This window comes from Cryptomeria japonica, chromosome 7 (genome assembly GCF_030272615.1).
Source record: "Cryptomeria japonica chromosome 7, Sugi_1.0, whole genome shotgun sequence".
NCBI lineage: Eukaryota > Viridiplantae > Streptophyta > Pinopsida > Cupressales > Cupressaceae > Cryptomeria > Cryptomeria japonica.
This window is the reverse complement of record NC_081411.1, coordinates 287,101,195-287,116,063: the sequence shown is the minus strand read 5'-3', so window position 1 is coordinate 287,116,063 and position 14,869 is coordinate 287,101,195. Positions and strand designations below refer to the sequence as shown.

The window sequence follows — 14,869 nt, the reverse complement described above, 5'->3', positions numbered from 1 at the left end:
GGTCGCGACAACACGCGACAACCCTGCAGGTTGAGAACACAGGTCGCGGCAACATGCGACGATCCTGCAGGTCGAGAACACAGGTCGTGGCAACACGCGACGACCCTGCATGTCGAGAACACAGGTCGCAGGAAGAAAAAAACCGATGATACCACCCCAGAAGATGGGCAAAAAACTTTGATGAATTTTTTTTAGAAAATAATTTCGAAAATTTCCACTAATTGGAAATTAGGATTAAAAAATTTTCGAAAAATTTTCTCCTATAGCTCTGATACCATAAAACAATGCGAGACACGCAATGGATTTCAAAGAATTGATTCAATATCAGAATGAGCAAGACGCTCATAAATAATACAAGGATATTTACAAGAATAGCAAGTTTCTAATAAGAAATTGTTGAGAAGATCGAAGACGATCTGACTAAAATAGAATATACACTATTGAGCATTAATACTAAAATTAACATTATTTTAATATTCTATTAATTGTCGGGTTTTTCACCTTCAAGAGGAAGGTTTTCCCAGGGTAAATTCTGTGCATTTTGTGTTTGAATTATCTCTATTTAATTTGATCACTAAAATTTAACACTTTCTTCCTACACTAATCCAAACTCAAACAAAAGGCAAAAGAGAAAGGGTTTAGAGAAACTAATCTATGCTAACACCTAAGGACAATGATAATAATGGATAATGCTCTGGTAGATGAACTCCTTCAAACCGAGCTTTGCTTCGCTATGATAACAAGTACACAACGCTGGTGCAATCTCGCAAGGAAATGAAAGATTTTCATTCTGCGAACCATTCATTTCAAATACCCAATGCCGACGCAATCCAAATGAAACATTCACAATCAAACTTAGCACAATGAGGTTCAGTCTAACTTTGCACTATAGCTTGCAACTAGCAAACCACAAAAAGTATGAACTAGGGAATTTATCACATATCATCACATTGCTCCACCATAATCAATGAACTTTAATTAACTGAGAAGTAACAAGAAACCATGCAAAATGTAGAAGAAACACAACACATGAATTTAACATAACTGCAATGGAAGCATTGAATTGATTTCAACATAGTGTTGGCAACAATTTATTCTTTCCTCCTCCTACTTTACTTCTAACTATCAACTGTCTATTATTGAACTATTAACTATTGTCAATTGTCTGGCTCTAAATTATTGTCTATTAACCTTTACAAATGAAAAGGCTAGGCCTAACTTATAGTAGACCATAGTTAGGATTTGATGGGGCCAAGTATGGGTCCCATATCTACCAAACATGCCTTCTTAGATTGGAGGAGCAAAACAAAGATTGTTGGTGTAAAATAATTATTCATCTTGGATATTATTACACTTAAGTTTACTTAGGAAATGCATTTCATAGTAGTTTGGGTATGAGACACTTGGGTGTTTGTGCCACATTGGGATAGTGTGTGTAGGAGAAATTCCACCTTTTATGGTGTTGATCTTGTTGTTACACTCCACATTCAGTGGGTGATTCACCTCATGTGGACTATTATATTATTTCTCCTATCTACCCACACCTATTTCCTACCTACCCTTGTTTCTTATTGAGCCACATGTCATGTTTGTGTGCTCACATATCCCTAGCCTTGCCTATATAAGCAGGCTCATCTACATTGTATGTAATCATTATTATTGATCATTTTCTATTGATGAGAATACAGTTTATTCTTGTCCTATATTGTGTCTCTATTTTGTACATTTCATTGAGCTCTTGATCTTGGCAAAATCTCACATGGTATTAGAGCCATTGGGGCTTCATTGATTTGTCTTGAAGAGGCATTATTGTGACGTCAAGAGGCAGATCTGAGGAGCAGCATCTTTTGGAGGCGTCCTAGACTAGATCCGACCCCGCCATTGCGTCTAGAAGGCCGTTTCCATGAAAAATCGAAAAATAAAAAAAAAAATAAAAAAAGTTTTTTTTCTGGTTTTTTGGGGGGTCCGCACACCCCCCCCCTGTGCAGTGTGTACTTGCATGTCGCAGGTGTTGCAGGCCGCGTACCTGCTCTGTCGCCGCCGTACCTGTCAGAACCGTGGTCTCCGCCGCGTCCACGTCGCCCGCGCCGCTGTCGGTCTCCGTCGCCGTCGCCCGTGCCGCTGCCGGTCTCCGCCGTCGCCGCTCGCACCGGTACCCGCCCGTCTCTGCTCGCGGCCGCTTCCTCGGCTCCGGCGACCGCTTCCCCTCTTTGGCGATTGCAACCCCCTCTTGCCGGCCGGGACACAGACTCCGCCGGCGCCTCGGCTCCGGCCGCTCCCTCCGTCGGCGACCACCAAAACAGGCGGCCCTGCGTCCGCCACGTGGCAGGCGGCCACTGGCCCACGAGCTAATCCGTACACACAGTCATTGTGCCACGTCAACCGTACGACAGCACAGTCATCGCACCACGTCATCCGTACGGCCAGCACAGTCACTTGCCCAGTCAGCAGTCCGTATAGTACGAACGCCCAGTCAGCAGGGAGGTGAAGTTTTTGTGACGGTCATACGGCCGTCAAATTTAACCCCCTAGTTTGCTGACGTCATCATTTTTCAAAAATTTTGCAGGCCCCTCTCATTGAGCTTTTTGATTTTGTAGTTCAACTTCAAATGGCCATAACTTGCTCATTTTTACTCTTTTTTGGGTGCAATTTTTTTTGAAATGGGCTAGAATTTCGTGTACTTTCACGTGGTGGAATTCTTTTCTGATTTTGATGGACAGATTTTTCAAAATTCTCAATTTTTGGTGACTGTACTTGTCCAATCCTCGTTTCTACAACTTCTAGGTCTCTGTTTGAGCTCATACGAACTCCTTTTTAGGTGCCGTTTTTTTTGAAAGTGTGTTATTTTTTGTCTACTCTCAGAATATGCTATCAATTTGTAGCAATTGTGGGTAGAAATTGTACTTTCATCATATGGTCTTATTTGGCCAATTTGGCATTTGTATTGCATAGATCTATCTTCTGATCTTTTGCTTTGTAGTTCTCAGCCTATTGGGGTAGTTGTAAAACAAAATCAGAAGTCCACCTTGCCATTGTTTGCAAGTGGCCTATTATACACGCACTACATATAAAGTGCCAAAATCATCATTTTTGGGGGGGTACTTTGATTGAGTGAATTTGGGGGGGTGTCTCTTGTGCTTTTGTGCTCTTGTGTTCCTTCTTTTTTGCTGCTATGGGTTCTTCTAAGTTTCCTCTCTTAACTCCTCATAATTATGTTACTTGGAAAATTGATGCATGGAGTAAACTTATGGAAAAAGGACTCACTCATTACATTGATGGAACTATTGTTGCTCCCGCTGATCCTAAGGTTGATCCAGTTGGTCACTTGGATTGGCTCACTAAAAATATCATGGCAATTGGTATCTTAAGAAAGTATGTATCAAAGGATCTCATTTTTCATATTGAGAAGTGTACTCTAATCAAGGATGCTTGGCAAAAGTTTCAAGACTTGTATGGTCAAGTTGATGAGATTAGGGGATATCAAATTGATAGTGATCTCACCATGTTAGATCCCAAGAACTTTGATACTATACAAGATTATGTCACTGAGGCAAATGAGTTGAGGGCACAACTCAAAGATTGTGGCATTGATAAGAAGGATACTATTGACGTGTATTTTGTACACGATCATACACAGAATAAAATACCCAAAGGCATCTTATCCTCTCTTGAATAAAGTCTCTAACTGCTGAAGATTCACATGAAGGATCAGTTAGGATGACTCCAATGTTCTTTTGGTAGGGTCTCTACGTGTGGATAAGCTCTCCGTGGTGTGATGTGATTTGCTGGAATCACAAGGGGACTTACATTTGATGATTGAACTTCCGATCTGCTTTGCTGGAACACAGGCTCTGACTAACTTAGATTTAAAAAAAATGAAAAAGGATGGGGCGAAGAGAGGATCTAATCCTAATACTAAGAATGTAAGAGCAATGATTGATCTTTGACAAAACTCTAACTAGGTCTTGTTTTGACATCAATGGACCATCTCCACAAGGCTAGTGCGATCTTCTAAGGGAAGCTTTATGATGTTCAAATCATCACTGCAGGCATAGACACCATCAAGTTGATGCATATCAATGAAGAAGCGACAAATTGAAATTGAGCTTAAGCTGAACGATTCCAGTTGACTACACAAGGCAAGTCTGCAATCAACAAACTTCTAGTAGTATGGATATACGAATTTCCACCATTAATCAATCACATTTCCTCCATTCATCTAATCATCTACCATCTAGGATTGAAGACTCAACAAGAAACGACACACTTCACCATTACTTCAATGAAAATGGAGTTTGTTTACAATCAATGGCAACAATTTCTTGCCTTGTCCTCCTATTCTACTCTAATTGCTATTCTATCAATTTCTAACTACTCTCTACCTACTAACTGCTTTCAACTATTTCTATATTATCTCTAATTTATTGCTAATTCCCTTTACAAATGAAATGCCAGGGCTTATATAGTGCCCACAATACAATTTGATGGCTTAGATCAATTCGAGATCAATGGCCAAGATTCAACAATGAAAACCCTAATTAGGGTTTGTTACAACCATTACATAACATTTAATGCTTGACCAATGATAAAATTGTATTGCTTTGACACATGTCCTCTCTAGAAAATTCCACCAATGGATAGCCGGGGTAGGTACACCGAAGTTTGTGCCACCTTCCATGAGTTAGGTACATTGAATCTGGACATGCTGAGGTGGACCACACTGACTGGATGAGCGATGACTAGGATGCCACCTCATCTGACACTTGTAGCTTGCTAGATATTCAATTTGATGTCGTTGAGAGGCTATCTTTAATTAACTCTTGTTCTAACTCCTTTTGTCCTTGATGTGCAGGACGATGATGTACCTCGCCTTGGAACGCTAGATTGGAAGAGGTCGCCTTTGATGAAGTTAGTCCAAAGAAGGCCGTCCTTGTCGATGCTAGGCTGGATCGAAGAAGGTCGTCCTTGTCCTTGCTTGATCGTCCTTGATCTGGCTTGATTTTCCAACTCCGGGATCTCCATTTGATGCCTACACAACATTTCAAAATTAGAAACATGATTTTGCAATATATAAAATAGATTAGATTAATTTTTAGGAAACTTCATAATAAATCCTTGAGTTATTATTTCCTAAAAAACGATTGAGCTATTACAATTCAAAATTCAAAATTCAAACTTTAAGGCTATGACGGTCAAAATTCAAAATTAGAACAAGGGATCTTGCCATACCTTACTTGAGTGCTAACTCAAAAAATGCAAAATGAAGAAAATCGCCTAGGCAAAAATTAATGTTTGAAACTTTCAACGTGATCTTCAAGGATAAGGAACGTCCTCTTTATCAATTCGCCACCCTTGGAGTCTTTGATGTGTTCTTCAATGTCCTTGGCAAGTTCGCCTAACTTGAAACTCAAACTCCTTTGATAATGCTTGTGCCTTCCTATTGATAAGACTCGCACCTTGAACACAATTCGCACCTTCTCTTGAATGATAATTTCGCCCGCCCTTTGTATGAAATTCGCTCCTCTTTTGCCTTCTCCAAGTCGCATATGAGAGATGATAAATGATGATGTGAAAATGAAATAAACACCTTCCTTTATAGGCGCTCACCTTCATATTGACCTTAGGCCGACTTTGGTGAATAAGGCAAATTTAAAATAAGTTTAAAAGGCCGACCTTTGTAAAATGAAACAAATTTTAAATCAAGCGCCCCATTTTATTTATAATTAATTAATTTAATGCCTATAATTTTAAATAAGCTCGATTTTTAAAAGGCAAAAATTAATTAATAAAGGCCCATGCGCTAATTTTAAATGCTATTTTAATTGAATTTTTTGATTTTGTCGATTTTAGCATTTAAAATAAATTAAAAAAAAAAATGATTTAATCGCCAAGAATTTTAAAAAAGGTGGAAAGATGCAAACCTTATCGCCTTGGTCCCTGACTGAGGGACAGGAGCGAACTACCATTTTGGTCTTGATTCTTGTACTTTTGACGTTCAAAATCTTCATTCCTACGTTGAAATTGCCATTTTCGTTGGGTCATTCGAGCTTGATTGACTTGCTCGTGTGAACGAATGCCTCTAGATGTGATATCGCCCTGGTCCCTTGGAGAGGGACAGGAGCGAATTTGTACTTTCAAGCTCAACTACACTTTGCCACCTTCAAAAATTATCTTCAATGGTCTTGTTGTGCCCCATTTTATTCATCTTTGGCTTGGAAATCATTGTGACTTGGCAAGAAATTTGTCAAAAGTAAAAATCGCTCTGGTCCCTGACTGAGGGACAGGAGCGAACTTGGGCATTTGGGTCCCTTGTTGACGTTTTATAATCTTCAATTTATCTTCAATGGGTTCAATTCACCTCCTTTCTTGCCTTCGAACATAAAACTTGCTTGATCTTTGCCCAGTGCATACCCTATGAAGAATTTCGCTCTGGTCCCTGGGAGAGGGACGGGAGCTACAATAGACTTCGCCCTGGTCCCTGACTGAGGGACAGGAGCGATTTTTGCATTTTGGTTCATTTTTTTTTTACGACGGCACTTCAAGTTATATTCATTTGGTAAAATGCATCTCTTTGGACTTCTTCAAGTCATCAAGTCGTTAAAATCCTGCGAGGACAAAGCAATGTCAGACTTTAAGCTCCGGTCCTTCACTGAGGGACAGGAGCGAAATTTGCTCTCTAGGCCAAATCGTTACAATTTTCATCAAAAAAAGTCTTGGCTAAGGAAGATATCATCTTACTTAATGCTATGAATAAAAGTTAATGTCCAAAAAAGGTCTAAAATTGTGCATATAAAGAAAATCGCTCTGGTCCTTCAGTGAGGGACAGGAGCGAATTTGACCTTCTAGGCAAAAACTTCATCATTTCATTGTTTTTGATCAAGTCTGGATGCTCTATCATGCTCATTTCGTCCTTCACCATGCCTTTGATGTCTCAATTCATCCAAACAAGGTCAGGAATGACTCCACTAAGCATTTTCGCTCTGGACCCTTGGCGAGGGACAGGAGCGCTTCGCCTTGGTCCTCTGGGAGGGACAGGAGCGAAGTTCGCTCTGGGTCCTCAGTGAAGGACAGGAGCGAAATTTGACTTTTCGAACTCTCTATCAGGATAACTTTTATGGAATATAACATTTAAGTATACTTTAAGTTATATTCCATATATACTTTCAGGATGTTTGAGAGTGGTTTCAGACCTCCAGGAGTTATATTGCAAAATCTAGTTTTTTGAGGTTTTTCAGTTTCCAGACTTAGTCAAATTCAGGATCAGGACATTCCAGACTTAGCCAAATTTTAGGATCAGGACGTTCAGACTTAGCCAAATTTTCAGGATATTCCAGACTAGCCAAATTTCAGGATCAGGACTTTCAGACTTAGCTAAATTTTCAGGACCTGCTATCCTATTGATCTTCCCGACAGCACTCAAAATGCAAAGGCTAACTAACAAAACCCTAAAAGACCAAAAAACAAACCCTAAAAAGCAAAAAAAAGCAAGGGTCCCCATTTGCAATGGGGCGATGTGTGAAATGGTCACAACAGATACTCAATTGATATTCAACTTGATAGGCAAGCTTCCACAAGAATATGCAGCATTTGTTTCTAGTTTCCAAACCCATAGGATGACAATGGGTTCAAGCTACACAATGCTTACATTTGATGCTTTCAATGAAATGTTGATGATGGAACAAACTAAGTTGATAAGCATGGGCATTCTTAAGGCTTCTAAGTCTCAAGCATTAGTGGCAAATCAAGGGAACAAAGGAAATCAAGGAAAGGACAACTCAAACAAGAAGAAATGGCAATCAAAGCCTAAAGAAAAGGCACCATCTTCCCCACAACAAGGAGATTCATCCTCTTCCAAGAGAGATAATTCACCAAAGAGGGAGAGACCTACTTGTGCTTATTGTAAAAAGATTGGTCATGAGGAGCATCGTTGCCATTCTAAGAAGATTGATGAGCTCACACATATCATCAAAAAACATAACATTGATTTGCCTAAAGTTTACAAGAAGGATGATTCATCAACTTCCACTTCCTCACATTCAAAAGGAAAAGGGCAAGCATTCATGGCTTCTACAAGTGAGAAGACTCACTCTTTTGGAACAAGAAAAGGAAAAGCTCTATGTGCTACTGTCAGTCATGATTCAGAGAGATGGCTTCTAGATTCAGGGGCTTCTCATCATATGGCATCTTCGCAGTCTATGTTCTCTACATTTGAGCCTTGCACCATGCCACAGATTTTGATGGGCAATCATACATACATGGATGTGATTGGGAAAGGATCTATTGACATTGGGGATAACTCCTTCAATGATGTGTTGTGTGTACCCCACTTGACAAACAATCTCCTTTCTATCTATCAAATCACACATGGCGCAACTAATAGAGTTGTGGAGTTCACACCTGACTCAGTTTTCATTAGAGACTTGGAGACTAGAGCTATCATTGCGATTGGGGTGGTTGATCATGCATCTTGGTTATACTCCTTTTCAGATTTTGTTGATGATGATGATTTCACATTTGATGATTCTACACATGATGATCACACTTCTTGTGATGGTTCAGATTTTGAGGAGAACTTTGGGCACTTGAACATGGTGATTCTCACATGTGACCTCATTCTTGAGCCTTGTATTTTATCTCCTCATATTGATATCACATCACCTATTGCACCTGATGACGCGGATAGTGCGACAGTTTTGCCTTCATGTGATTCAGTGCAGCAGGATATTCATTGTCTTCCAGCTTCAGATTCATGGGATGATTACTTGACAGACATTGCAGGTTTGTTTGTGGAATCCTACATTGCAGATTTGGGGGACATCATTGATGACATTCATCTTCTCTTTGATGAAGGTGATCCTTATTCGATTGTTGCGAGGGCACACTTTGACCCTCTTGTTCATTCTCTACATGATCATTCTTTCGAGGTTGACATGATTGTGGATACTTATGTACAACAGTTGGAGGAGGTCTCTTTATGTTTTGAGGAGACATGTGAGTCTTTGGGACATGTTCTACATCCATCTCCACTAGATCTTGGAGTGCCTTTTACAGCAGTGTGGCACAGTTTACCACCTTTGGAGGGGGTATCTTTCAGCATCAACATGGGGACACTCGAACAGTTTTCAGAGATTCCTTTCATCATGAGTTTTCTTCATACATCTTCCCTTCATGATTGGGGAGACTTCATGGATACACCTTTGGTTTTGTTTCTTTCTAAGGGGAGGAATGTTGTTCGACGTTCGTGGAGCAGTTTCTTCCTACATCGAGCTTCTATCATTGGTGCAGATTCCACATTGAGGGGGGGCTTCCTAGCTTCTCTTCTCTCATATGGGGGGGACTTTTTCCTCACATGGGGTTTTGTCCTTCACATTCTTCTATGAGAGTTCTCTTGTATGTTTTTCATCTCTCTTTTGGGGGAGGGTTTTTTCCCATTGGGTTTTTCTCTCTTTCCCCGCTTTGTGAGAGATTTCATTGCATTGGTTTTCAAGCATTTGCATTTGTACATGGGTACCTAACATGGCCTAGTAGCCGGGACCCATCTTGCATTCCTTAGTTGCATTGTAGACTTACGTGCATTTCCCCTAAGTTGCACTTAAGGGGGGGTGTTGGTGTAAAATAATTATTCATCTTGGATATTATTACACTTACTTAAGTTTACTTAGGAAATGCATTTCATAGTAGTTTGGGTATGAGACACTTGGGTGTTTGTGCCACATTGGGATAGTGTGTGTAGGAGAAATTCCACCTTTTATGGTGTTGATCTTGTTGTTACACTCCACATTCAGTGGGTGATCCACCTCATGTGGACTATTATATTATTTCTCCTACCTACCCACACCTATTTTCTACCTACCCTTGTTTCTTATTGAGCCACATGTCATGTTTGTGTGCTCACATATCCCTAGCCTTGCCTATATAAGCAGGCTCATCTACATTGTATGTAATCATTATTATTGATCATTTTCTATTGATGAGAAGACAGTTTATTCTTGTCCTATATTGTGTCTCTATTTTGTACATTTCATTGAGCTTTTGATCTTGGCAAAATCTCACAAAGATATTTCAAGTTAGGCATATAGGCTAGTTGATCCTATAACCCTAAAGATCAACATTATTAGAGATGTGATCTTTGAAGATCTTAAACAATAACTTGCAGCTATCTTGGGGGACAATGATGTCAAGAAAGTCGGAGGAGAATGAAAAGGGAGACTTGAAAAGAAGACCTCGAGAAAGATTTAGGTATAAACAATTGAGATGATGAAGCAAATTATGATATTCAAGAAATGCTAAATAAAGTGAGAGAAAACTCGAAAGGAGGTATGGTTCAAATTTAAACAAAACCTGGTTAAACTCCAAGAGGTTGCTGCTCATTAAGAGTTTAGAGGTCAACATGGAACATGTGAAAAAATACAGAGCAGTCCAAAACTACATCTCAAGAAGCGGTAAATTTGGCTTTAATGAGCACAGTGATCAAATCTTCAGAACCAAATTTTGTTAGTCGAGCATTAGAATTGAAAAAAGGGACTATTGCAATGAAGACATAGTATGATGCTATCATGAGAAATAATACATGTGAGCTTGTTAATATTGCCAGGAGGAAAGAACCATAGGTTGCAAACAAGTGTTCCAAACAAAGTACAGGACAAATGAAACCAATTGGTAGGAAAATGATATGCATGAAGGGAAGGCATTGATTACAAAGAAAATATTGCTCCAACAAGAAAATTGAAAACAATTAGGTGTGTATTTGCACTTGCCACATGGTTTAGTAGGTGCATTCATCAAATGCATGTCAAAGTGCATTCCTAAATGGAGATCCTCATGAGGAAGTCTACATGCATCGACTTGAAGGATTGGTAGTCAAAGGAAAAGATACCTGTAGATTAGCCAAATGCTTGTATAGCAGAGCCATATTTGTATTCAAACTAAGCCATCTTTCATGGTCTTAGAAAAACACCATCTTGGATACTGCTGAAACTATGGCCTATTGGGTTATTCTATGCAACACAACAATATAAACAAAAGAGGAGGCAGGAAATGTTGATCAAGCCCAACCATTGTTCTCTTAGTTGCTGCATTCCTGTGTTTCATTTCCTGTGCTCGTAGTGGGAGCATCTGGGTTCAGGTTCTTGCTGGGGAGCACCCTGGACACCTCGGAACCCCGAACATTTGGGGTGCTCCTAGACTTTCCCATGTCATACACATAGATTTAGTGGGAAGACATTCCCCAAAGCAAGGAACATTAAATGTCATTGTAAGATTTTTAATATATAAATATGCTTCTCTTACAAATAGACATCTAGAAATAATCATATCAATTAGTCAACTTAATCATTAAGCCCTTACCATTTCCTGAATATTTCCGTTCCTTTTTTCCAAAATTCAGATTTCTGCATGCTAATTTCATCCTGGGTATTGGCTCCACCATTCAGCTTTTAACCCACTAATTGTGTGTTTTGTGTCTTGAATCTCTTACCACTCAGATTCTAACTCTCAATTCTACTGTCAGAAATTCAGCTTGCATATTTTAGTTGTCAAATTGATACCAATTTATTCGCCATAAAATTTCTTGTCAATATTATGTTGTAGAATTTATGTTGGTCATTTTCTGTAGATCTAATCTCTCCTTTGTGATGAATAGCTCAACAAACCCTCCAAGCTTCACCTGAAAGATTGATTTGGTCTAGTAGCTCACCCAAGAGTTCCCCAAATAACAATAACAAAAAATGTATTTCAATTCCAACTTATGTTATACTTGTAAATGACAAGCATGTTCCAGTGATTCCCGAGATAACAAACAACCACTAGTTCCATCCCTTCAACCTATTGTACTTGTAAATGTCTTTCCACTAAATACATTTGACAGTATGAAGTATCATACTATTTAATTTATTTACAATTCTGTATGTTTTTAAAATTATATATAAAACAAACAACCACTAATTCCATCCCTTAACCTATTGTACTTGTAAATGTCTTCCTACTAAATACATTTCATAGTATTGAGTATCATACTATCAAATGTATTTACAATCCTGTATATTTTTAATTTTATTTATATATATATATAAAATACTGCCGAATCCGAATGTATCGTATTCAAGAACAAAAATTTATCATACCGATGTATCCGTACCTGGTCCAGTACAAGAACCAGCAACTTAGACTGTTCTCCTTATCACAGCATCATGCATTCCTCCCATACCTGTCAATGTTGCATTCTGTTCTTTTAGGTTGCAATTTGCTATTTGGACAGTAGGAAGAAGAGCTTTTCCACTGCTTTAGCATTCTCTATCTTCCAAAATCCAGCGTAACCTTTTAATGGTATTCCTCTCCTCCGTTTCAATGGATTCCTTCAGAGCCTATCTGCAATCATATTCCTGCAAATTTTTCATTCAGTGGCTAAAGCCAGCATAGTTTCCTGTTCAGAAACTTGGGTGATCATTCCTGTAGGAAAGAGATAAAGCTTTGTGATGTATGTGTGCAATCCTGTCACTGATTTATGCCAATTTGCTTACCCTTTCTCTGGACATTGAAGTTGCTCTTGCAACTCATTCAGGCTCTCACCTACCACTTCCAAAAGAGAAGTGTTCCTAATAAAGGTTTATGTCTCCTACCCTTTCACTTTCTTCTTAACCTTTGTGCAGAATTGCCCCTCAGGGACTCAATGTCAATCTTTGACACCTAGTTTTTCATTCAGAATGCTCTCTCTAAGAAGCCATTCGATATAATGCATGGCTTTTGAGTCTGAATTTGCAAAGGCCACCATTAGTAATTTGTTTGAGACTGGTCCACCCTATTCATCTTCTGCAATTGCTTTCTTCGTAACCCTCGAGTTTGATGCCATTGGAGACCAACACATGAAAAAGAAGCATCTAAGCAAATGACAAAAACAATGTGAAATGCCAATATTAATACTTAATGGTGCTATATCAGCATAATAGTAGAGATTTGTCAGTCATAAAATGCCAAGCATAATTAGAAATTATAACGCCTAAAGAAGATTGTGATTGAACATTTCAAGTTTCATCTTTCATTTCTCTAGTCTGTTTATACTTTATACTCGAATTCTGTTTTGATTTGATTTACACATACTAACCTTTTTTGGATGAAGCAGCTCGATGAATTTTGTTCAACAGCGCGGAGCTCACTTAGTATCAAGGAAATCTTTGGAGTAACTGAGTAAGTGCTATCGTCTCCCCTATTTTGGAAAACTTCTTTATTATTTGTTCACTAATTACCTTGTTCAATCTTGTCTTTTCCTCTTCCTTATCTGACTGTCATATTTCAATCATCAATCTGTATTGTTTTGCAGTGAAGATGCAGATGCTCTTAGGATCGAGACATTGTCTGAGGCATCTGACATGGATTCCCTTGAGAAGATGGTAGAATTATCTTCTGAATCAGATTCAGAGGAGGCTGATGGAGAAATTCGACAGTAAACATTTCTCACTTCAAAAAAATCAGAAAAGCCTTCTAGGTTGTTCACTTTACAAGAATGTGAGTGCCATAAAATCAGAAGATGGACCAGTGCAGGAGATGTTATCCAGGAAATAATTTGATCAAAAGCCAGATTTCTTTCCAGTATGAAAACATCCAATACAGGACAAGGGAAGTTATATGAATGGAAGCATATCCCGACTTCCCAAGTTGCGGTTATTTATTTTCTGTTGCTTTACTACACAAGAGAAGCAAGTGTACTATTCATTTTGTTTGCCTTTGCAAATATTGAGAATTCATCATTCTTCAGTTAAAATAAAAAATACATGGAGATCTTTTCACCTGGTTTATTTTATATTTATAGGAGTGCTCAAGATTATCATTGGTGTGTACCAGAGCAAATTGGAAATCCTAAAAAAAAGAAAAGTTAATACCTTCAGCCCTCGCTAGAATTTTGTTATGCATTTCATGTGATCTGTTTCCATGCTCAGGCTCTGCAGACAACTGGAAGAACAGTGCAGTTGTAGTTCAGAGTTGAAGAGTAGGCTCAAAATAATAGAACTTTAGCATTTGGAACAATGAAATGATAAGGAATTAGAAAAATATAAAAAAGTCTCTTCTTTATGGGTCTTATGGGTCAATAGAAATAAATCTGTTTGCCAACATCAAACGGAACGCCCCCCAAATGTGATGTTCAAACTGCATTTTAATTGTGTGACCCATGCCAGCTTGGGAGTGTGAAGTGCTAGCTGTTTTATATGAGATTGGAATGGATAAATAGCATGGGCAGCCTCCATAACACTAGTCAATAGAAATAATAATTAAGCAGAAGCTCAAGCATTACTCGTAGAACTTCAAGTATGCATAACATATGAAATTTGAAAGATATTTCTGGAAGGAGATTCCATTTGGGGAATCAAGAATATGATTGGACAAGTTTGAGAGAAATGAAAATTGTTAAACACACACAATTTAACATTATATTATATTAATAAAATAAAAAAAACCAAAATTGTATCATTTACAATATAAATTTGTAATTTTCTACTCATCACGATATAAATTTCAAATTTCTTTGTCCTCCTAGATTTTGGATTTCAAATTTGTAGCTTAAAGTTTTAATTTCAAGTATCTCGTCAATATTTATGGAATTGGTGACATAATCACAATGGAAATATTGGGTCATATACGAAACAAAACACACCACAAATACTAGTACATTATTTATGCATGGATAGTGTGATATCTGTAGCAATGGCACAAACAGACACAAAAACAAGTTAAAATATAATGCATATAATAAATGAAGTAGTTGCAAAATATATATTATACAATAAAATATGGGAGGAGGTATATGCAAAAGTGAATTTGGTCACAAACATAAAAATAACCATAGCATATGTGATATACTCATGCAAAGTAGTCGGAA

At 38.3% G+C, this 14,869-nt stretch overlaps 1 protein-coding gene across 1 annotated transcript in view; it reads left to right on the top strand.

Annotated features, from left to right (window-relative positions):
• The window catches only part of LOC131067289 (uncharacterized), a 112,304-nt gene extending 98,514 nt beyond the window's left edge, over positions 1 to 13,790 (top strand). The window contains exons 5-6 of the mRNA XM_058002243.2: positions 13,118 to 13,182; positions 13,316 to 13,790. Coding sequence (XP_057858226.1) covers positions 13,118 to 13,182; positions 13,316 to 13,442 — 192 coding nt within the window. The 3' untranslated portion in view covers positions 13,443 to 13,790. The remainder of the gene's footprint in view (positions 1 to 13,117; positions 13,183 to 13,315) is intronic.
• Positions 13,791 to 14,869: the final 1,079 nt, after the last annotated feature.